The 23901-nt window shown below is 41.6% G+C and overlaps 2 protein-coding genes across 2 annotated transcripts; one reads left to right on the top strand and one right to left on the bottom strand.

Annotated features, from left to right (window-relative positions):
• Positions 1-8340: 8340 nt before the first annotated feature.
• On the bottom strand, positions 8341-17319 carry orc1 (origin recognition complex, subunit 1). The gene is made up of 18 exons (XM_018754033.2): positions 17074-17319; positions 16734-16842; positions 16418-16545; positions 15998-16164; positions 15528-15903; positions 15047-15290; positions 13718-13783; positions 13532-13630; positions 13128-13368; positions 12907-13013; positions 12235-12336; positions 11899-12070; positions 11519-11626; positions 11134-11283; positions 9623-9742; positions 9250-9419; positions 9077-9164; positions 8341-8806 (listed from the first exon to the last, which is right to left on the bottom strand). The coding sequence occupies exons 2-18, from the start codon at positions 16829-16831 to the stop codon at positions 8612-8614; spliced, it is 2631 nt and encodes an 876-aa protein (XP_018609549.2). The 5' UTR covers positions 16832-16842; positions 17074-17319; the 3' UTR covers positions 8341-8611.
• A 2372-nt stretch (positions 17320-19691) lies between these two features.
• On the top strand, positions 19692-22093 carry LOC108935370 (uncharacterized). The gene is made up of 6 exons (XM_018753939.2): positions 19692-19778; positions 19982-20108; positions 20449-20602; positions 20737-20773; positions 21054-22056; positions 22089-22093. The coding sequence occupies exons 2-6, from the start codon at positions 20030-20032 to the stop codon at positions 22091-22093; spliced, it is 1278 nt and encodes a 425-aa protein (XP_018609455.2). The 5' UTR covers positions 19692-19778; positions 19982-20029.
• Positions 22094-23901: the final 1808 nt, after the last annotated feature.

The raw sequence follows: 23901 nt of genomic DNA, 5'->3' as shown, positions 1-23901 counted from the left end.
AATTTCATTTCATGTCTACATCTGCTAGAAATATTTTCTGTGCTAAAAAAAATGATAGAATTGATAGTTTGCTGCAGTTTTTATATTTAAAATACATTATTTTTATATCAGAACATATTTTCATTTAATGCCTATATACAAGCCATGGTAACTGATGTCTTTATTAAAGTTAATTTTCCCACGGAATAGTTGCATCTCTTGTATTACCGTAGGTATCCCATTTTTAAGTATGAAACACAAAAGTACATATATGACAAGTCTGAGTAAAAAAACTGAATGCCATGTATATAAAACATGTCTTAGTGACATATTATGGTGTTGCATTGTGTGTTTCAGCTGTATGGCTACAACCTCACTTTCAATAGGCAGAAAAGTTACTGCATTTTCAAGGTACTGTGCTGTACACTGTGCCACAAAGCCTAAAGACAGGCCATCGTGTCCAGAAGTGCATTCTGACTTGAGTTCTGATGGCAAAGGTGATTATAAACAGAGCAATCAAATCTCAAACTGGAATACATGTGATTGGGTAAAAAGAAGGAAAAACATTGGCTTTTTACTTAATATTGCTACTTCTATTAATATCAATTCATATTTACCTGCCACCTTTCTCTAAGGTGACTTACAATCCTAGAAACCCAACACCAAGCTACTTACAAGTATCTGCCCATCCACACACACACACACAGACAGACAGACACAGACAGACAGACACAGACAGTCTGCAACTTTGTCACCAGCTCACCTGAAATGTTTTTGGACTGTGGGACGAAAACAGCACCGAAAAGGAAGCCCGTCTAAGCTCCACAGAGAATGAGCAGGATTCAAACATAGGTTCAAACCCATAGCCCAGGAGTCATGAAGCACCAGTGTACTGTTCTCCCTGCGTGTTATGCACATCCAGTACGTTAACGCAGTTTAACAGCAAGCCAAACTCGATTCTCACGAGCCAGGATATGAGCGTCTTGCTCCTTTATTGTCTCCAAATGACAAGTGAAAATGCGAGTGAAACTATAATAAACAGAAAGAGTAAAAGAAACTTAGTCTAATTACAACAATCGTTATAATAACCAGTTACTCATTTGCTGATAGAGCACACTTAGCATGACACAGCACAAACTCACACACGCGTTTCACAAGGACAGTGAAGTTATGGAGTTATGGCTGAATAAACAGTTTACACTACAGAGATTAAACTTAAAAGCACGTAAACATTTTAACCAATGCCTGCAAGAAATTCACAACTTATTGCTTCCACAAGTGTAGGAAAAACACACAGAACTCAGACGCTTCCACTATGCCTATCCCGACAGTAGTGCATCATGGAAATAGCGCACGTGCACAAATTGCGTATTAACTTATGGAAATAAAGGTTCCGCTCAACAAAGCAATTAATCACATAAACTAAACAAATCTGCGGGCAGAACACTCCCCGTCTGGCATGACTAATGCCACTAAATTTAAGCTGTTTTCTTTCTGTCCCTTTCAATCCCTTTCTTTCCAGTCATTTTCTAGCAGAAGGACGACGTCGGAGATGGGCCGCAGGTAAGTCTTCGAGGTGCCCTGAGGTGATGTCCGCACTTCAACCGTGCGGACTTTTCCATCGCTGCTTGGAGAGGTTGACGTGACCGGAGCCATTGGCCACTCATTCCTAGGCGCTTGACTTTGGTGTAACAGCACAATGTCCCCAGGTCGCAGGTTGCGATGCGTTCTGTGCCACTTGCGTCTTGAATGGAGAGTGCTTAGGTATTCGTTTCTCCAACGGCCCAGAATTCATTCGCAAGCGCTTGCACTTGTCTCCACTGGCCTTTCAGGAGATCTTTTCCAGTGAAGATTTCTGGTGGAGCATGTAGGCCTGGCTTTTGAGTTAGGAGCATGGCAGGGGATAGCAGAATTGGTGAGGAGGGATCCGATGAGATGGGGACCAGCGGCCTTGCGTTGATTATTGCTGAGGTCTCTGCCATCAGAGTACACAGAACCTCATGTGTCAGGTGAGTGCGTTTGTTTTGTAAAAGCATAGAGTCTAATATTCTGCGTGTCACCCCAATCATACGCTCCCACACTCCTCCCATGTGGGAGGCGTGAGGGGGATTAAACTTCCATGTGCAGCCGTTGCTGTGGAGATACTTCAGGATGCTGGTCTGCCTCTCATCAAGACACCCCATGCCCAGTTCCGCACTGGCAGCGACGAAGTTAGTCCCCCTGTCTGACCTAAGCTGCTTTGCGGGGCCTCTAACTGCAAAGAATCTCCGCAATGCATTGATACAGCTGGTGGCATCCATAGACTCTATAACTTCGATGTGTACTCCCCTGGTACTCATACATGTGAACAGAATGGCCCACCTTTTGCTTTGCGCTGCACCTCCACGAGTGCGTCGAGTGACCACCGACCATGGTCCAAATATGTCCAGCCCCACATACGTGAAAGGTGGAGATGTGTTGAGCTCCGGAGGGAGGTTAGCCATCTTTTGCACTTCTACCTTCCCTCTGAGCTTTCGGCATATTACACAGCGATGAAGGATAGAACTCACCAGCCTCTTGCCAGCAACAATCCACAGTCCAGCCGCTCTGATGGCCCCTTCTGTGAACTGACGCCCCTGGTGTTTCGCTTCCATGTGATGGTGTTTCACAAGCAGCTTGGTAACATGGCTATTCTTTGAGAGGATGATTGGGTTTTTTACCTCTGATTCAAGGGAAGCATGTCTGAGATGCCCTCTGACCCTCAGGAGGCCATCACTGATGTAGGGGTCAAGGGTCAGGATTGGACTTGAATTAGGGACTTCTGTGTTTGCTTGAAGAGCAGCATATTTGTTCGGATATGTGTCTCTTTGAACAGACTCTAGTATGAGCCTCCTGGCTGCTTCGAGTTCTCCAGGAGTGCGAGGCCTGCTACATTGATGCCATCCTTTACACATGTGCTGCGATGTGTCGGTGGAGCCTGACTTGTGGGAACGTGCCTGATGTATCAAGAGGGAAACAGCTCTCAACAAGGAGTTCCATGTGGAAAAACGCTGGAATCTTTCAGAGCCAAGTCGCTTAGCTTCAATGTAGGTAGCGAGAGCCGTTACTTGCAGTCTGACATCCACGTCCATTTCAGGGTCTATCAGTTCAAAGTGCTCATGCTGCTCTGGCTTTCGAGGCTTATAGAGGAAGTCAGGTCCCTTGAACCACATCGTGTTCATGAGCTGCGATGCAGCCACAGATCTGGTGGCTAAGTCGGCTGGGTTCTCTTCTGAAGGGACGTAATACCACTGCTCAGGGGATGTTGTCTGGCGTATGCGATGCACACGATTGTGTACGTAGACAAAGAATCGCTTTGAGTCATTACAGATGTATCCGAGGACCACCCTGCTGTCGCAGTAGAATTGTACAGTGTCCGGCTTGTGGTCCAGTTCGTCTAAGATCAGCTCTGCTATCTCAACCGCCAGGACGGCTCCACAAAGCTCAAGGCGTGGGATTGTGGGCTTCAGCTGCGGTGATAGTTTTGCCTTTCCCAGGACAAATCCAACTTCACAACGGCCATCTTCAGTGACAGCTCTTAGATAAGCTACTGCCCCTATGGCCCAGTTTGAGGCATCAGAAAAAAGACACAGTTCTGCGCACGTAGGTTTTGAGAGTGACTTGGGTATATAGCAGCAAGGCACGTGGAGGCTGCTTAGCTCCTCGAGGGACAATTTCCACACTTCCCATTTGCTCATCTTTTCATCTGGCAGAGGAGCATCCCAATCCTGAACTCCACTGGACAGCTCCCACAACAGCAATCTGCCTCTGATCATCACTGGTGCTGCCAGACCCAAGAGGTCAAAGATGCTGTTGACAACTGATAGCACCCCACGACGGGTGTAAGACTTGTCAGTGACAGCTACTTTAAAGGTGAACATATCTGTGCCGATGTCCCAGCATAAGCCTAGGCTCCTTTGGGCAGGCAGAGTCTCATCATCTAGACCCAGGTCTTGGATGCCTGAGGCCAGTTCTTCTGGTTTGAAGGCTTTCATCACAGTGATGCTGTTTGATGCGATTTTGTGCAGCTTCAGGTTAGACTCTGCAAGTGATGCACAAGTACGCTTCAGTAGGTCTATAGCTGTAGACTCCGTAGGAAGGGATATGAGCCCATTGTCCACGTAGAAGTGTCTTTCAACAAAGTGCCTTGTGTCAGCTCCATACTTTGGTTCTCCTTTCTGAGCAGCTCGCCGCAGACCGTAGATAGCAACCGCTGGGGATGGGCTATTGCCAAAGAGATGCACTCGCATGCGATATTCTTCTATCTCTTTGGATAGGTCATTGTCTTTATGCCACAGGAATCTCAGGTAGTCTCTGTGGTCGTGCTTCACCAGGAATCCATAAAACATCTGTTGGATATCAGCAGTGACTGCGATGAGATCCTTCCTAAACCGTAACAGCACACCCAGGAGAGTATTGTTCAGATCAGGGCCTGTAAGCAGCACTGAGTTGAGGGAGACACCATGCAGTTGGGCGCTTGAGTCAAACACAACTCGTATCTGCCCTGGCTTCTGGGGATGGTACACCCCGAAAATGGGCAGGTACCAGCATTCCTGTTTCTCATGGATAGGCGGTGCCTTCTCTGCATGTTTGTTCTCGAAGAGCTTTTCCATGAAGGAGGAAAACTGCTGCTTCATCTCCGCGTTTTTGCTCAGAGTGCGTCTTAAAGACCTGAGGCGGGACAGTGCTTGCTCTCTGTTGTTCGGGAGTGGGGGACGAGGTGACTTGAACGGTAAGGGGGCTACCCAATTGTTCTTTTCATCCTGATTGACTTCTTTCTCCATGATCTTTAGAAAGATCTCATCCTCGAAGGACATGGCACACTTGTTGTCATTATCTGTATGCTGAAAGACCATAAGCCCAAGCTTGTCTTCAGGTTGCATAGGTTTTGACGTGGCTGTAGAGAGACCATACCTGCGCTCCCCACTGTAGCACGGTTTTTCCTTTACCCTGATGCTGCTATGGCAAGGAGTGAGGAGAGACGGGCGTCCGTTCTGTAGGATGTGGGTTCTGAAGACACTCAGAGTTGGTTTATGAGCATTGTCAATACACACGTCACCTACAATTACCCAGCCTAAGTCTAGACGCTGAGCAAAGGGTACATTATGAGGTCCATTGAGTTGCTCTCGCACCTTGTGCACACATATCACATCTCTCCCTAGCAGGATCATCATCTGCACGTCAGAATCTAGCTTGGGAATGTGGGGAGCAATGTGCCTTAGGTGAGCATGCGCGAGAGCGACCTCTGGAGTTGGAACTTCAGATCTATTGGTCATTATCTCATTGCACTCAATGAGTGGTGGAAGGTCCATGCACACACCCCCATTTACTGCTTCAATTTGAAAGCCTACCGCCTTTCTTCCAATCATCTCCGTGGTGCCTGCGCATGTCTTCATCAGGTATGGTGACAGATTGCTCTCAACCCGGAACAGGTGGAAAAATTCAGAGAGGGCCAATGAGCGGTTACTCTGATCGTCAATGATGACATACATTTTGATGGAGTGCTCCGGTTGACCCCGGGGGAAGACACGCACCAGGCACACCTTTGAGCAGGACCGCGTGAGGCTGCCCTTTCCACAGACCTTGGTGCATCGTGATGTCACCTCGAGTGGAGGACTGCCTCGTGTTTCTGCGTCTGGTTCTAAAGTGGTCAGTGAAGCAGGAGGTTGGGAGGTGAGAGGGTGCATTGCAGAGCAGTGTCTTTCGCTCTCACACTCGCCGCAATTTCAACGTCGCTTGACAATCCTTGGCCTGGTGCTTTGGAGAGCAGCACTTAAAACAGCATTTGTGTTGCTTTAGGATGCTTTTTCGTTCCTGCAATGTTTTCATTCTGAATAACCTACATTTTTCCACAGATGAGTTTTCTTGTGCACAGGGCAGTATCGGGCTAGATCATTGTCTCTTCTCTCAGCCTCTGTAGCGCTTGTGGAGTCTGCGTCAACTGTGGCAGACACGTCTGTCTTTTGCACAGATATAGCAGTCTTGAATCCGCTGTGCTTTGATTGAGTTCTCTCACTTTTGTTGTAAGACTGACCGCTGCCAGACAAGGTGAAACTTGGGTCATTTCTGGCCTTAGCCTGGTCATAGACAAAGTCAACAAAAAATGAAAAAGGAGGAAAAGTTACTCTGTGCTGTTCCTTGTATAGTGAGCCGGTGAAGAGCCATTTGTCCTGCAGGGCTGGAGGCAACTTTTCCACTATAGGCTTTATCCCACGAGGAGTATCGAGGTAGGCCATGCCAGGAAGATAGCCATCATTTTTAGCTGCAAGCAGCTCCGTGAGAAGATCACTGAGCTCTCTCAGTTTTGTGTTGTCCTTAGCCGACAGACGGGGGAAGCTATCCAATCTTTTAAATAGGGCATTTTCCACTATTTCTGGTGTAGCATAGCATTCCTGAAGTCTTTCCCAGGACAGATGGAGGGCAGCTCTGGGGTTAGTAACATAAACAGCACAGATCCTTTTCACATGCTCAGATGACTCTTTACCCAGCCATTTCACGAGGAGGTCCAACTCTTCACTATATGTGAGCCCCAAGCCCTGTGTCGCGTTGAGGAATGAGGACTGCCATGCTCTGAAGATCTCTGGCGTGTCATCGAATTTGGAGAGACCAGTGCTCACTAATTCTCTGCGTGCTAGGAACTTGGCAAAGTCTAACATGGTTGGAGTGTTAGCATGAGGAGGATGCTGACCATATTCTCTGCATGGGTAATCCGATGGTCTTGAAGTAAGTATGCGTTCAGTTGCACATGCGTGCTGATTTGCTGAGGGTCTGAAGAGATTGAGTGGAGGCTTCTCCTCTGCAGCTACAGGTGTTGTTTGCTGAGTATCATTGTTCGCAGCGTGCCGGATTTCATCATGATGCGATAAAGCAGGAGTCTGAGTACTGACCTGTGACCAGCGCCGTACATATTCTTCTGTGCGCTGCTGAATCACTTGTGGCGGGACAGAGCTTCTCACACTTCGCATGTCACCATTTTCCATAGCTGCAGCTGCTTCTAAGATTTCAGCATTTACTCGCGCAGCTTCTGCTTCCCTGTCAATCTCCAATGCTTCCAACTCTAGATCTAGCCTAGCTCTCTGCTTTTTTATTTCTAGCTGTCTTTTAGCATAAGCCACCTTGGTAAGTGCTGCTTCAGCTGAGGCTCTAGCCTTGGCAGCAGCCTCCATGACAGATGACTTAGAAGAAGATGAGCGCTTAGAGCTCACTCTTGATACTGCATGGACTGAAGAGTTGGGTGAAGATGGACGCTGCATGCTTGCATTCTTGTATTTTTCCTTGCACCCACCGCTGGTATAACTTTTCACTGTACTGTTCTCCCTGCATGTTATGCACATCCAGTACGTTAACGCAGTTTAACAGCAAGCCAAACTCGATTCTCACGAGCCAGGATATGAGCATCTTGCTCCTTTATTGTCTCCAAATGACAAGTGAAAATGCGAGTGAAACTATAATAAACAGAAACAGTAAAAGAAACTTAGTCTAATTACAACAATCGTTATAATAACCAGTTACTCATTTGCTGATAGAGCACACTTAGCATGACACAGCACGAACTCACACACGCGTTTCACAAGGACAGTGAGGTTATGGAGTTATGGCTGAATAAACAGAGTTTACACTACAGAGATTAAACTTAAAAGCACGTAAACATTTTAACCAATGTCTGCAAGAACTTCACAACTTATTGCTTCCACAAGCGTAGGAAAAACACACAGAACTCAGATGCTTCCACTATGCCTATCCCGACAGTAGTGCATCATGGAAATAGCGCACGTGCACAAATTGCGTATTAAATTATGGAAATAAAGGTTCCGCTCAACAAAGCAATTAATCACATAAACTAAACAAATCTGCGGGCAGAACAACCAGTGCCACCTGCTGTGCAACAGCTGACAAAAACAAGAAAAAAAAGCATACTCAAACTAATTAAAATGTTTGTTTAATGCAAATGTAAATAAAATAAATGTATAATTTATAAGCCAGCTTGTAATGACTAGACAGTTGTGACTTCCCTGTGTGTAACCAAGCAGGAACACACAAGTGAGGTGTTGACCGCTTAAGCGGACATTTTTAAACAGACTCACAGTAAATAGCCAGAATCTTTATTGAATGCAAGAGAATACATTTAAAAACAAAACATGTAAAATTAGAAGAATAAAATGTTGAGCTGTACTAAAAAAAGTAGCTATCATATACTTGTCTTTAGTAGGAACAAAATACAAGTCTGTCAAAAAGTTTCATTTATAAATATTTCATTTAAATGCTGATTTTGTTCCTTCGATATTAATTTGTGAATTGGTCATGACACTATGTAGTAGTAATGTCAATGACCTAATTTAGAGCAAGTCAATGATAACATGGAAGAGAAAAAGGGTCTTTAAAATATCGATTCAGCAACACAATACACTCAAATCACTGGCTTTTCTGCACGTATCATTCAATTTCAGAAGAGAGTTTTAAAATTATACCACAAACATTATTTTAATGTGCTTTTTAAAAATGCACAGCACCAGCAAAAATTTTCACAGCCACAATATGACTTTGCCGAGAACGTGGCTCTAACAGAAGCTAATGAGTTCGAATACTCCAAAACTTGAAATAATCAAAAGCCCCCTTAGTCTTCCTTGAGCGCATACAGTACGTCATCCTGGCTCACGTTGAGCCGCACACGAAGCAGCAGGTCAAGTCGGCTGGGCTCCAGCAACAGTATACGAGAAGTACCCAGGCGCTGACAGACGGCAAGGCCTTCGGACACACTGATGGGCTGCAGACCCTCCATCCGACACAGAGCCCGATGCTGTACAAACACCTGTGGAGTACAGAATGCAATCGAGAGTTAGATAAAGGAAGGTTTAATGAAAAGAGAAACCAACAGTGAAACACAACTGATATATAAAATTGCAACTTTCCTCCTTGTAAACCTCTGCAAAAACAACTAAAATTAAAGACTGGCAAGTAACTGAAGGTTGTGCAAAAGAACTACTTCATTACATGAGGAATTTAAAAACATGTCGGACAGATCTAATCCTGCCTTAGATCCTTTGTGAAGGTTCTAACAAATTCAAGTGTCATATCTCACTTGTTGAAAGGTAGCCTCCTCCAAACCCAGTCTGCGGAACTCAGCAATGACAGCCCGCAGAAAAAGCTGCTCTTGGGTGGACGCACACCTGCGAGATGGACAAGAGCCGACTTCAATCCTCCTAACTCCACAATGAATTGAACAGGGGTATACTTCCTGTACTGCAGCTTTACCTGATAGCACTAATGTAAGAGGAAGAGAACATCTCATCTAGGGCCTCCATGACATGGGCCATGCCAACCAGCCCCGATCCAGGTTGCCGACTGCTGGAGTGCTCGCAGATCTCCGTAGCACGCCTGCAGATGTCCAAGCATCTGCGGGCATCTCCAGACAGGGCTGCCACCTGGAATTGGTATATGACATAAGAGCTGTAAAAGGGATGCTGGTCTTCACAACACAGAATACACAATACAAAATGCAAGCAGATTTGCACAAAACAGCTGCAGGCTTGTAACCAGGCAAAACACTCTCCCTCAAAATAGCTCCCTGTCAATCTAGTTCCATGAAACAAATCTCTGATTAATGAAATAAGCAAGAAACACATGCCTTTCTGGACACCAGCTGAACCGCATCCTCTTCAAAGGCCTTGACCTGGTTCAGCCGAGATGTGATGATCTGCTGCAGCTGTTTGAAGCTATACGGTTGGAAGGACATCCGTGTCAGGCCCTGGACAGAAATATGGGTTCATAAGGACTGAAAACTGCTTTGCACTTGTTACTCAGATTTCCACTTAAAGCAAAACTAGACTGGTTCCTCAACTTATCAAAACATCTGGGACCGGAAGCCTGTCTGTAACTGCCTGTAAATCCAGAATCACTTTTAATGCTACTTCACATTCACAAACAGTAAAAGCTCAGTAATACAGATATTCCTGAAATGATTCATAAAAAAACACACACACACACACACACACACACACACACACACACACACACACACACACACACAGTACCATGCAAAGGTCTTAGGCACTTAGAAGTTTCACAAAAATATTTGTTTTAAACGGTTATTTAATGTCTTCTGCATAAATAAGCACATTTCTGATAAAGCTACAATACATGTTATAAATGAGTGTATAACTTCAAACTGCATTATTGCTTATTTAAAATGACATAAAAAAATAACACACCAAAAAACGGAATGCCAGCTGTTGACTGGAATTCATCCCATAAATGTGCAGCATTTGTCATGTTCTTACTGATCACTAACATTCACAAACTCCAGACACAAGCCGTAAACACTATGGAAGAGAGTGGAATGAAAGCAACCTAACATAGCTAAACTGTTTTATTGTTTTTAATGTCAACTAATGCCACTAAAACAGTCATTTTAGACAACAGGAAAGTGAAAAAATACAACTACAAAAAATATAGTCTTCCCCCACCTTATGAAGGTAATTTTTTCCCTGAAAACCCCTTTGAAACAAGAACTCCAAAAAAAAAAAAAAAAGTTTACCTGACTTATTCACTTACTTACCTTATATCTGTTTCTTCAACATATGCATATACTGTATATATACATATATGTTTTATATTGTATGCTGCCAAAATGCAGTACGGTTTCTTCCTGTACAGTATTACATTTTATTACACTATTATTTGTAATTGCTTACCAGGTATTGGGAATTTTGATAATTGCATTCTTCAATGACATATGAATAATGTATTAATGTATTTGAGTTTTTGGGTGTAGGTGGGTCCTGCTTACTACAAGTTAGAATTTTCCTGATCAAAAAAATAGTATTCATCAATTTATATATGAATTCTTGCCTAACAAATGGATTTCCAGGAACAAATGATGATCGTTAAACTTTCATCTAATTCTTATTTTGTAACCACTTCTGCCCTGTGCAAACCTAACATTATCAATAGCCCTGGATAAACTGTCAGCTAAACAGATAACAGCTGGAAGAACATCCAACAACACACTGCATTGTAAAACTACACCTTATTTACTTCTAACATTCATAACACAAATTTACTGCCAGTCCTAAAACAATACAAGTTATGTATCATGCCCCTAGAAGTTAGAACATTCTCTCATTTGTGTTGACCTACCAGTCGACTAGCCACACGGTTTATCATGATCCTCTCTGGAAGGTCCATGGTATTGGCAATGGCCAGGACTACAAGGCGAGCATATCGTCGTGTTGGCCAGTCAAACAGGTTGTACATCACATTCTGCTTCTTAGTCCACAACAGATCAAGCTGAGAAAAGGGAAAGTGTCTTTTGGTTGATTTCACTCTAAAGTTTTTGCACCATAAATCTATGCTCATAGCCTTAATTCCAATTTAAAATAAAGTGCTAAGCAAATGTTTAATAGATAGTATAACGTCCATCATGTTCCATAAACTGGGATTGTGTTTATATTAAAGTCAATCAGTTCATCGCTGAATAACTGACAACTTAAATCCTTATTCATATGAGAGAACATGGCCCTACCTCATCTACCAGGAGAACTGTTGTCTCTTTTTGAGGTGCTGGGTTGCTGAAACGTTTCTCTAGAAGTGCAGCAGCATGGTCAGCAGTGGCCTTCTGGTTTGTCAGTTTCTGGAGAGCAAGACCAAAAAGACATTAAGGAATCCATACAAAGACAGGAAGTGGGACTACAGGAAGGAAGGCAGTTCTCATTACTTCTTCAGTGGTCTCCTTGGGAGAAAAAAGGTCCGTTATAAGTACTTGTACTTAAAATTTTTATCTGGTAAATATGACCCAAAAACTAGTCAACAAGACTAAAAAGAAAAAACTTTTCATGCAACATTGGTAGCACTTCATATCTACGCTTAGCGGGGTCTCACTGCAGCACTTGCACGCACTGTTACCTGAAGTATCTGTACATAGGCCTGATGTGGGTCAGTCATCTTCATTCCATTGATCTCGATGAAGCGGAAGGAAGGTAGCTCATCCTGCTCAGATGCATGCTGAAGGCAACGGATAACCTCGTGCACGGTGGCAGTTTTCCCAGTGCCTGGCACACCAGAGATGTACATACAACTGCCAAAGAGTGATACAGGCTGTTTACTCAAAGCACCTATACTTTACGAGGCACAAGCACAGTAAAAGGTAAGTAACTCCGAACCATTAAATGGCATGAAACATACATTTAGCTGAGTTAACCTGTATTTGCTGCGAATGAAACTTAAATCTACAAATTTTACCCTCCATTTCCACCCACGATCTTGCTTTCAACGAAGCTGTATATGTCTTGGAACTCCTGCTCTCGACAGGGCAGCGAGTCAGGTACTGAGGACACATGAAGTCTGAGGATATCGGAATCGTAGAAGAAAGAATTCATGTCATCTTCAAAAACAAAAGACAATTGCAGCATAAATTTTTCCCCTCAAAATAGACACCATCCTGATTATTCCCTACATGTTTCGTACAATTTAGTCAAGTATAATACAGACACCGGTAACCAGCACTCAGCTAGCAATCAAAACAATGGTACTTCTTGAAATACAAGTGTCGTATGATAACTCGGTTCCAGGAAGGAAACATTGCTTTGCAAACATTTTAGACAATTCGCCGGCCAGTGCTCATACATGACGACACACTATGTTATTCTGTTGCACAGCATGCTTTCATTTTTCATGTAAAGTACAAAGCATTGACAGAACAGAGTTTGCACTGTATAAACTGAACAGTTACAAACTTGGATTGCCAAGTTTGATAAGTGAGCAGACAAGACAAACTGTTGATTGATCAACGTTATACCATTCAGCACACAAGTCCCTATTTAAATAACTTTCGAACATTTAAACCCAAACATTTCACCTTCAATAAACGATATTTCATGTATTGCCTGTGATGCGCATTTTAGTCTTGGTCACCTTGCTCTGGCCTCCTCCAGTACGTTGCCAGGTTTCCTGGCTGGGAGAGATCTGCTAGGGATGCCGGGAGTTGCATGACGGGGAGTCCGAGGCTTATTTGAGACAACCTACGAAAGAGAGTAAGCACAATTCAATATTTCATAGTTTTTCCCCAAAATGCGGTCTCAGATTAATTATTGTTTGGGAAGAAAGGCAGCAGAAGCAGAAAACAGAGTCCCCACCTTTTTACTTGAGCTTTTATGGGGTGTTCTGGCTGAGGCAGGAGCTTTCCGACTGGACCTGGGGGTACGGCAGCTGGCAGCAAGCCGCCTTTTCTTCACAGAGATCCCCTCGTCCTCACTCTCTGCTTGCCCGCTCTCCTCATCCTCACTGGTGCTTCCTGCATCTTTCTTCGACGGAACGAAGCATTCATCGCCACTGTCGTCTTCAAAGACTTGGTCCTCACCTGCATTTAACAGGTTCCTAAGAAAACCAAAGCTTTTCAGTTAAAGAGCCATGTTATTATTCATTTTGTTTCTTTCTCTATGCCAAGGATACTGAATGAATAGCCATATTCTGCATAATTGCTTACTCGTGGCCTTGAATCAGAAAGTGTCCAATATAAGCCTGTTTAAAATCTACTTACAACTGTTTCCTGATACGTGAGGAGACCAATCGAGCAGATTTCCTCTTTGAGCGTGGAGTAATATCTGTCTGTTCAGATACCTCTGGCAATTCCTCCGCCCTATGCGTGCAGAACAGGAGCACAGAGATAAGGACTCGGACCCTGCGTGTTTGGCATGTTAACATCCATCACAAGGCTGATACTTACAGAGACCCTAGAGCTGGCTCTTTAATGGCGGAAACGGGGTCCTTTTTCTGGGAAGGAGTCCGAGCTCTAGGTGAAAACAACGGAAAGGTCAGAGAACAAAAAACAAAGAGAAAACCAATCAAACAGCATCCAAGGAAGCGTGAGACCCAATCCTAGCTCTCAAGACGATTTCATACACGTTCAACATCTCAAAGCTATCATTTTCTGTCCAAATGAAAGAGCTGGAAAAAAAAAAAACAACCAGACAAATCACCCCATAATCTATGTGACTGAGTGCACAGTGAGATTATATATAAAGGTAAGAAAAGGTGCCCTGTGAAAAACATTCACCACCCAACCAGTGCTTAGGGCTGGGACCAACAGGTAAAACAACAATACAGACCTAATCACTGAGCAAAGGACTGCGAGTTAGAAAAACCCTCAAGTCTGATCTTTATCTTAAGTTTAGTAAACAACTTCAATGGAATAAGAAAGCAATCAAATTAGCTATAAACCTTCATAATATGTACTGACTTTATTAACTCATGAATAAGCATTCTATTGCCTCGCATTTTAATTTGATAGACAATTTTAGACAATTTGTTGGCAAAACTGAGCAGTGTACAAATAGACTGGTCTATAAAGGATATGCTGTATCCTTCAAATGTGAAATTTCTTACTGCAGCTCAGCTCTAAAAGTAATTTCCTCAACATATACAAGCAACTATTTTATTGCAGGTGTTAACCAATGACTAAGAAACTGCAGTAACTCTAGAGAATAAACACTTCAATTATAGTGAAAGAAAACCCTGAATCCATGAAGATAAACGTCACATGCCCAGTATTTGCTGACTGCGAAAGCTGCCGTCCCAGACCCACTGCCCATTTTTCCACCGAGGCAAAGGGAAGCAACTCACTTCAGCACCCTCAAACTTCTCCGAGGAGTTGCCTCTATTTGCAGGGGGAGTGCAAAGGACCTGATTTTACCCCCTACCTCGACCTCTTCCTCCAGCAGCGCAAAGCCAAAAAAATCCCTGAAAACAAGCCAGGAATCCCCTTTTCGCATTGCTCTTTAAAGCAGTAGGGTTACTTAACAATAAAAACAACCCGCAATGCGCTAGCACAGAACTACCTCCACAGAGGACATCCCTGCGAAGTCTGACTGTCTGTAAACCAATGCCTTACACTGACAACACCATCTACCTTAAAAGCCAGGTTTAAAAATTAATTATATAAATAAAAATATGAATACAAATTAATAAATACACTTCTTTGAAAATCTGTCAGGTGGGATGTAGAGGTGAGATTCCGCTTTATTTTGATAGAAGGAAGTCATGCTCTGCAGCTTACTTGGCAGACGTGTGGTCAGGAGGTGTATGAGGACTGGGACTCGGGGGTCTCTGGCTCCTCAGTGGGGTCATGCTCATGCCATTTGAGGGCCTGTTTGAAGACTTTAATGGAGACAAATTAAACTCCTGGAGAGGCAGTTTGGATGGGGTGGATTGCAGCTTCCTAGCCATCTCTGTCTGGGACTCAATCTCCTCATTCAGCAATTCTCCCAGCACATCATCGGTAGTCAGCTTCTTGTTGGGACCTGACAACAAATACCACCATCAGAATTCCTGAAATCCATCACCTGTACATATTACCCATATCAGAAATCCATACACAGTCATAAAAAAGTCAGTTTGAAAATAACGTATTTAACACAAACTTGATGGAGAAGTGCATTTTATACAAAAATTCACAACCGCGTTTTGTACAGAGCTTTTCCGAAGAAAAACAATGTAACCCGGTAGCAATTAAAAGGATCAAGAGGCCACACACTCACTGTTGAGATCCAGTTTTTTGCGCACCCCTGGAGTGGAGTCACAGCTGCCGCGACGCCTGCGACTCAGAAACTTGGAGGCCGAGAGCTTGGAGGCCGAGTGGCCGGACTCTACCTCGCTGGCAGCTAACTTGCCTGCGCTGGCAGACACCCGACTGAGTGTTACGGAAAGAGCCCGTTTCATCACCGTCGCATCCGGAGTGGGCAGGACACGGGTCGTGGGAGCTACTGAGACGGAGACCAGCGGAGTCTTATCATCCAGGTGCCGTCCCTCTGCATCCACCACCTTGAAAGCTTTTGTGTCCCAGCAGAGTTTGAAGTAAAGTGTCCCTTTCTGACCCGTCTCAGGGAAGCTGGCATCCGGTGGCAGGTGCTCCACCTAGAACACAAAAAACGTAAGCGAACGGAATCAGGCTACAATCACCATTACACACAGATGAACATGGAGGAATTTTGCTCGCTGGTCCCCCCACCTCCACAGAGCCTATGATGGTTTCGGCATCTATTTCGCCGTCACAGGTGCGATCCTCGTAAAGGAAGATCTCCTGCGGGTGAGGCGTTCTGCCCAGTAGCTTCCTTCTGTTGTAAGGTACTTCACTGAAATGCACAAACCACTGCACCTCAGCCCACTTCCCCTTGTCTAGGAATCAGAAAAATGGAAAGAGATGAACGGAAGAAAAGGTTTTAATCCTGAACGAAATTGCACAAGGGTACAACTGCATATATATAAGAACTTGGAATATCACGACACAAATGCAAGTAAAGAGTAGGACTGACAGCGCTGTACTTTATTTCATATCAAATACAGACTTCTCCTGAGTACACAAGGCATTTAATGACTAGATCAACTTCTCCCTAAAACGAATGCAAAGGCACCACAAGCCCCATCTTACCGTCTCCAAACAGCTTGAGAAGTTTCGCAACATATGGTTTGTCATCATCATCTCCTTCTACCAAAATGTGCTGACCAGTTTGTATGAGGCAGGCATCACGCTGGCCATCTGTGCTCACGTACAGGGAACTAAACGGGGGGAAAAAAAAAGGTTGGCTCTAGGGTTTTACAGTATTCAGTGGCATATGTAAATCATGATTTTTTTTTTTTTTTTATCCCATCCATACAACAAAACAGCTAAGTAATGCTTACATAGGGTTCTACTCAGTACTGTAATACTCAGATTACTGCAGTCTGGTTTACATAAAACAACATACTCATAATAACAACTTTTGAATTTCCTGTTGCACAAAGAGGGCCTTCCTCCCCACTTGTAACATCGTTTCATTTTCAGTCTTGTGAAGTATCGACTCATCGTTGCTGTTCCTAAGGGGAAAACACAACTATTATTTACGTAGAGTAACATTCAGGCAAAAGAAAAAAAAAAAAAAAAAAAAAAAAAAAAAAAAGAAAAAAAGAAGGTGTTGTCGCCGTCTGTGTTAATTACATTTACATTCATTAACGAGACACCGTAAAGCTAACACGTGGACGCAACGAAAGGAAAATATTAGATATAAGAGATAAGTTATGATGAATAAAATATAATCAGTAGCACACCGGGTGACCGCGTCCGCAACAATTGAAGCTCCGCAAATGATGATCGTCCGACGTACTCGAGTCCAAAGCCAGCCAGCTGCAACTAAGTTAGTAACATATACTACAGACTATAAACGTTTAGGTACGGTAGTGAGCCCCTCTCTTGCAAGATCTCTCCTATCTCAGCTTTGTTACTCTTTTTAGTGAGATATTAAATTAACCGAATATACAGCATTACACTTATATGCTGCTACTACTAACGCTATTTCCACGCACGCCGTATTTTCGCGCGCTGATGACGCTCAGAGGACGTTAAGCAATCAGGACGTTTTCTTACGAAACGTGAGCGTCCAGCGTAATGACGTCACTGCGAAACCCTTTAACCTGGAAGTTGAAGTATTGTACATGAAAATCTTTTTTTTTTTTTTTTTTTGTTCGGCTAGTGTTTTCTTCTTCAAAATGCTGCATTTTTGCACTGCACTTGTGTTTACCAGTGCAACTGTATAAAATACCACTGGTATTCCCCAGGGCCAGTTTTTGATGGGAAGATTATACCAACACGAAATTAAAAGTAAAAATGTACTGAAAGGAAAAATGTTTTGATGTGATAGTTCTTATTGGATAGTTGAATTCTAATTGCTTGAAAGTTAAATATGTAAACTTTTATTAATGTATCACGTATTCAACAAAACAAAAAATAATGATAAGAATAATAATACTAACGGCATATATAATAGTATGAAAAGCAAAAAGAACAGAAAATATACATATTCACACTTCTGGGAGAAACTTCAAAATGAATGTATCAGACTTCTCTTTGTAACAGGCTTTTATGTCTACGTCCACTTCTTAAAAATACTGAACATATAAAGGCCCATGAACCAAAAGCACTTGCCTTCCTATTCCGTAGTGATAAAATACTTAGTAGTCCCTACTCCTAATAGAACATTTATAGGCCTATTCTAATTTAGTGTTTTAATGTTTTTTTATTACCCAAGCAGCATAGACCATAGGGCAAAGTACAGGATTTGGATTAGGCCAGGGTGGTAACTTTTTGCAGTTTGGAGTAACTGGGGTCCATTGGTAGCCTATTGATAATTCAAATTTATTCAAGCATTGGTTGAACAGATCAGCTTAGTAACAGTGCAATTTAAAACACTGCTATTTGATGCCAAAATATAATATAATATAAGTTTCAAGTTTGTTGTTATAGGTACAAGTGCTGTGTACAAGTATCATGAAATTCTTCTTGAATGCTTCTCCACAGACTATGAACAAAAACAACAGAAATACTCCACAAAACAATAACAATGACAATGAGCAATGCTAATAACAATAACAATAACTAACGGTAACAATAATAACAATAAATCACAGTAGTCTGCCAGAAAACTCAAAACATGAGAATCAGAATGCTTAAAGTGACAATGTAATATACCAATGTGCTTGGAAGGAGCAGTCCAACTCTAGTTACAACAAGTGGCACATTGGTGATCGTTGTATACTCTTAGAGCAGTGGGATAAAAGCTGTTCCTGTACCTAGCAGTGCGGGTTCGAATAGACCTGAGCTGCATAGTCACCCCGCACAGGCACCAAGAGAAAAGTGCCCGTGCGGGGTGACTATGATCTTTCATGATGCCCATCGTCTTTCTGAGGCAGCATGTGGTGTAGATGTCCTAGACTGCTGGTAGCTGTGTGTATAATATAATATAATTATATTATTATTTAAGTAATTTCTAAAGAAAAACAACAACAACAACAACTAATAATATTTGCTTTATTTTCAGACTGAATTTGTAGCCATGAATTTTTTTCTCCCTCCTGAGGTGCAAAACAGTGCATAGCCACTCATAGGTAAAAGGGAAAACTTTGAGTGACAGCAACAATGGCCAATTAAATCCACAGGAGACAGCCCACCGTGAAAATAGATTGGTATTGGTTCATATAGAAAATCATGCGAATTGAGAAAATTCTGAGTGACAGTCAACAATGGCTAATGACGTCCACAGAAGACAAGTGATAGCCAGGATATGTTGCAATTGGTTCACAGTACAAGTAACTTACTGGATTTCAAAGCAAGGACAAGAAAACACAAAATGTGAAAATTTCAAAAATAATCCAAAGAGTGACAAAATTTAATTAAAGTACTTCTTTATACATCCGTAAAAGGCAAAATGTATCTTTTGGCACAACTACTTTTTCCTCTATTATGAAAAAATTAATTTCCTCTAAAATTATTAACCGACATATACATTAAGTTCATATTGATTTAGATACAATATTTCAATCTAAATGAATGAAATGACCAAAACATGCAGCTTAGATCAAAATAGTGTTCTACGTTTTAAACAGATGTACTAAGTCCAAAACACATGTCAAGAAGTTAGTCCTGTCTGTATGAATTTTTAAAATATAAAATTTGTATAACATGCTATGATGACATCATCTTTTCACCATGGTAACAACAATGACAATGTTGACATTAGTAGCAACATACACTGTGCAGAACATCAAACTAAAACAGGCAGGTCTAAGAGCAGAAAGATTTTCAGAGATTTACAGACAGAATTTTTAATTCTAAAGGACCTTTGAATAGTTCATGTATTAATTGTTTTCTGGAAGTCTGGAATATACAAAATAGTTCTGCAAAAAGTATAGGGTAGTGGGAATATCTATCAAAGAGAAAAGTATATGGGTAGTGGGAATATCTATCAAAGAGAAAAAGTGTAAGTAAAATATACTTTGGTAGCATTATCTAAAAGCAGAATTCACAGTGAAAACATCTTTTATGCTGAAACTATAATAGTTTATATTAAGTAATGTACATGTATATGCTGCTACAGGAAAAAATGTGACAATTCTCTTGCTCAATGAAAGGTCTAATATGTGGTTAATGTGCTTATTTATGCAGTATTTGTTTACACTTTAGGAATATTGAAGGTTTCCGTTATTCCATTGAAGTCACAGTTCCTCAATTATGGACAAATCAATATCTTTCCTTCGAAAAATTTTTCGAAAAAGCACAGCGGATGAACAGAACCAGGACAGCTCTGGAGGTCAGAACGTTGTTTATATTATGTATTCGTTTGTTAACTGATGCTTAATAGCCCTGAAGTAACATAAGTAGTGACCTGTGTTAAAATGCAGAAAGATGATTTGCCTTTACCTGAAAACAAAGTTCTAATTTTAAATCCTTTCTATACATTTTAAAGATCATTGATGGTGAGGTTCAGCATAAATTGTCTGTCTTTAATATGGTGAATCAATGTGTAAGAATAGTACTGCTTGATTAAACTACTGGATACAAACATTTCTCCCGGCTCTAGATCACTGTTAAGTTTCGATACAGTAGTTGCAGTATTTTCACACATCCCCTACAATATTCTATGTCTGCAGGACAAAGCTCAGAGAAGCTTCTTGAGCTGACAGATGCTAGTAATTACACATTTGACAAGATACCAGTGGTGCCCCAGCCCAGCGATGGCACTGTGACCCTACCTCCTTCCTGCTTGCTAAAAGATATGGTGTCGCTTCAAGATCTAAACAATGAGTAAGTTCATGTGCCATTTTGGTGTCCTCAGATTGAGAAAAATTTTCTTCTGTCTTTACATGTATATTTTTTTAATATGTTGAAATTGATATCAAACATTTACAGTTGGCTTGTTTTCCTTTTCGTTTTTTTAGGCAAAGAGATGAGGTGCAGAGAGGCTTACACATGTCTGTAAGTTTTTCCTCAGTTAAGTTTTTAAAACAAAATTATCTATTGGCTATTACTGTGAGCTAAAAACAGTGGACACAGATTATATGTACATGCATAAAATTACAAGGAGACATAGACAACAACAAATCAGCTAACTTGCAGTTGCAATTCCAACAGGACGTACAATTGCTTTTTTTAATTTTGGGAATTTGTTCCCATGTTACAGTAAATTAAATTAATTGTGTGTGAAATATGTATTGTACCCTGTTTCTTTTTTTTCGTTTTTTTTTTTTCTGCACAGCAAATGACGAGAAGTCAGTTTAACAACACATGTATGGACATTGTGGAATGGGTGTCAGAAGCTGTCACCAACATTATCTTGCCAGCCCTAGCCGATGTATTGGATGCCAATGAGGAGTTCCATAAAACAGCAAAAACTGTAGTTATGGAAGTGATTTCTGGGGCAACCACTGAAGTTTCCCCCTACGTTTCCAAACCACACAATGGCTTTGGCGATAATGCTTCTTGGCTTGACAAGCAAGATGACATCCACTCCCATGTGGATCGGGCAGCTTCTGACATCGTTGAAATTGTTTTGAAAGAGCTTCACAACTTCTCAAAAACAGTCCAAGAACTCGATGCATCAGATAACAAGTCAGTCAGTTGGGGGTCTCCATCCCAAGCCTCAAGTACCTTGCCACTGCTTGCATCTAACAGCTCTCCATCAAAAGGATTGTCCGCTGCTTTCGGCATGTTCAAGTCTGTGGCAAGTAAACTAAGGGAATTTTTTATTCAGCATCCGCCTTTGCTGGTCAGATCTGAAGAAAAGATTTCCTCAGACAAGGAAGAGACTTCAGCTTTTATAGTCCCCGAATATACCTTCGTAACATCTGTTGGCTCTCAGACTGATGAGGCCCTTCTTGATACCTGTCCCACTGAGGTTGAAAATGAAATTTCCACTTCACTCTTGTTGGCTGATTCACTGGACAGCTGTTCATTGGTGACAGAAATCAAATCTGAGGTGTCCTTGGATTCTGAAATATTGGCAGACGTTTCTCTGACTGATCTCACCACATGTAGTGATGTCTCATCTCTAGACAGACTGGATCAACCACGACTGACTCCACAAGATGACTTTATTAATCCGAAAGCTGCATGGTGCACTCCCAGTCCTCAGAGCCAGTCTCTTATCAAGCTCTCAGAAGAAAAGTGCCTGAGAATAGCAATAGAATTAGTCACTGAAGCTGTTCTCAGAACAGCCGAGGACATTGCAGAGCCTCCGGATATTGCTGTATCACACAATAGTGGTATCAGTGGAATAGCATTTCAATCTCAGAGTGAAAACCTCTCTGGGGATAAGAAAAAATGTAAGAAGAGGATGAGATTTAAGAAGAGTTTCATGAAACCTGAACTCATCTTTAAGGTACAACATCATTTTTTTGCCAGAGTTAAAAGACATGCATTTACAAAAAGGTATATATTATTTATTTTTCCATGGCTTGTGACAACAGTGATTGTCTCTATTGCCAACATTAATGCTAAAAAGTTGTTGGTGCGACACTGATAATGCAGAACAATTTCCACTAAATTGTTCAGATTATTGTAGGGTTTTGAAGGGAAGATAACATTTATTATTTGTATCTCCTGCTTTGTGTGTAACTAGAGGAACAGGATAAATCCATATATGGGGGGTGAGGGCTCAAAGACAAGGAAAAGTGCAACAAGTGAACAAGGTATGTCAAACCAGACAAATTAGTCTTATGTTTTGTATCTACAATGTGTAAACTTGTCAGCCAATTCAGTTAATGTAACTCCCACCATTTCAGGAGTAAGACAAAGAAAATATTTAATAGTAATATTTACTGCAGTAATAGACACTGAATACTTTGAATTAAGGGTACTGTAGCTGGAAGTTTGATTCAAACACAGTAACAAAGAAAAGCAGAAAAGAAATATTGGCAGAATTACACATCTATAAGTCTTCTGTATGTTAATTTGTACTTTCACATTGCGTCCAGTTCACCAAACGAAATTTTTAAAAGCCTTCTGTGTAGAAATAATTATATATATATAAAATAGAAGGTAAAACACATCAGATTTCTTTTAACTGTGTGACATTTATCCAAAAACAACTTGCAGTTTTTGACCTCATGTATGACCAGGTGTTTCTACTGAATCAGTTCAGGGTAAGTATGTTGCTTAAGGGTGTAACAGTAGTAGCACATCAACTTCCTTAGCCTCAACCCTGTCCTGTTGCAGAACAGAAGCTAACATTGATTTCCCTGCTCATTTCTCCATCAGTGTGTTGAATGTGCAGATTTAACATAGTTTGACTGAGGCAGCACTTATTGTAGGTCTGACAATATTCATCTGTGTTGCAGTGAATGAAGGTGCTCACCCAAGTGAAAGTGATTCTGCGTTCCATACATCGAAAGAGAAATGCCAGAAACGATCAATTTTTATGAAGACTCTGTCTGCAATCTCTCAAGCACGAACAAAATGTACAGATCTTTTTCAGGGAAAAGACAGCTGATATAATAAATGAGTTTTGCTTAATTTGATAGTGGTTCAGCCCCATTTACCGGTTCCTGCTGCATTACCTTTTTGCAAAGACTACTTACCTGGGATGCACTACAAAAAATACCCACTTGTACAAATGTGACAAAAACTGTAAGTAGATTTGAAAGAAGTGTCAGCTAACTAATGAATGAATAATAATGATGGCTTGTTTGAGAGTATTTAATGCATACTGCAAAAATTGCATGCATATTGTAGCACCTTGAGAGGTTACCCACTAGTGGGCTTGTTATTTTTTTATATTGGATATATTGTTGCATAGTCTGCATATCAGAAGAGCACAACATGGAATGTGTCTAGGAAGTAGAGAGTTAGCCAGAACAGCCCATCATTATGGTTTTTGTTGAATAATAAATAATGCAAAAAAGAATAATTCAGTCTGCATTTTCTTGCTGCACCGATGACACCACATCAATTGACGATGAGGATAAAACCAAATTACGTCTGAACTGGATTCAAGAAAGACATGACTTGTGAGTAGCACAAAACGACAACCTCATTGTGGCTGATTCTGTGGTAAGAGATAAGAATTTCATTCAGGGTTACCCTGTAAAAGGAGATAATTAAAGTTA

Source organism: Scleropages formosus, chromosome 9, assembly GCF_900964775.1.
Source record: "Scleropages formosus chromosome 9, fSclFor1.1, whole genome shotgun sequence".
Taxonomy (NCBI): Eukaryota; Metazoa; Chordata; class Actinopteri; order Osteoglossiformes; family Osteoglossidae; genus Scleropages; species Scleropages formosus.
This window is presented reverse-complemented; position numbering and strand designations above follow the sequence as displayed.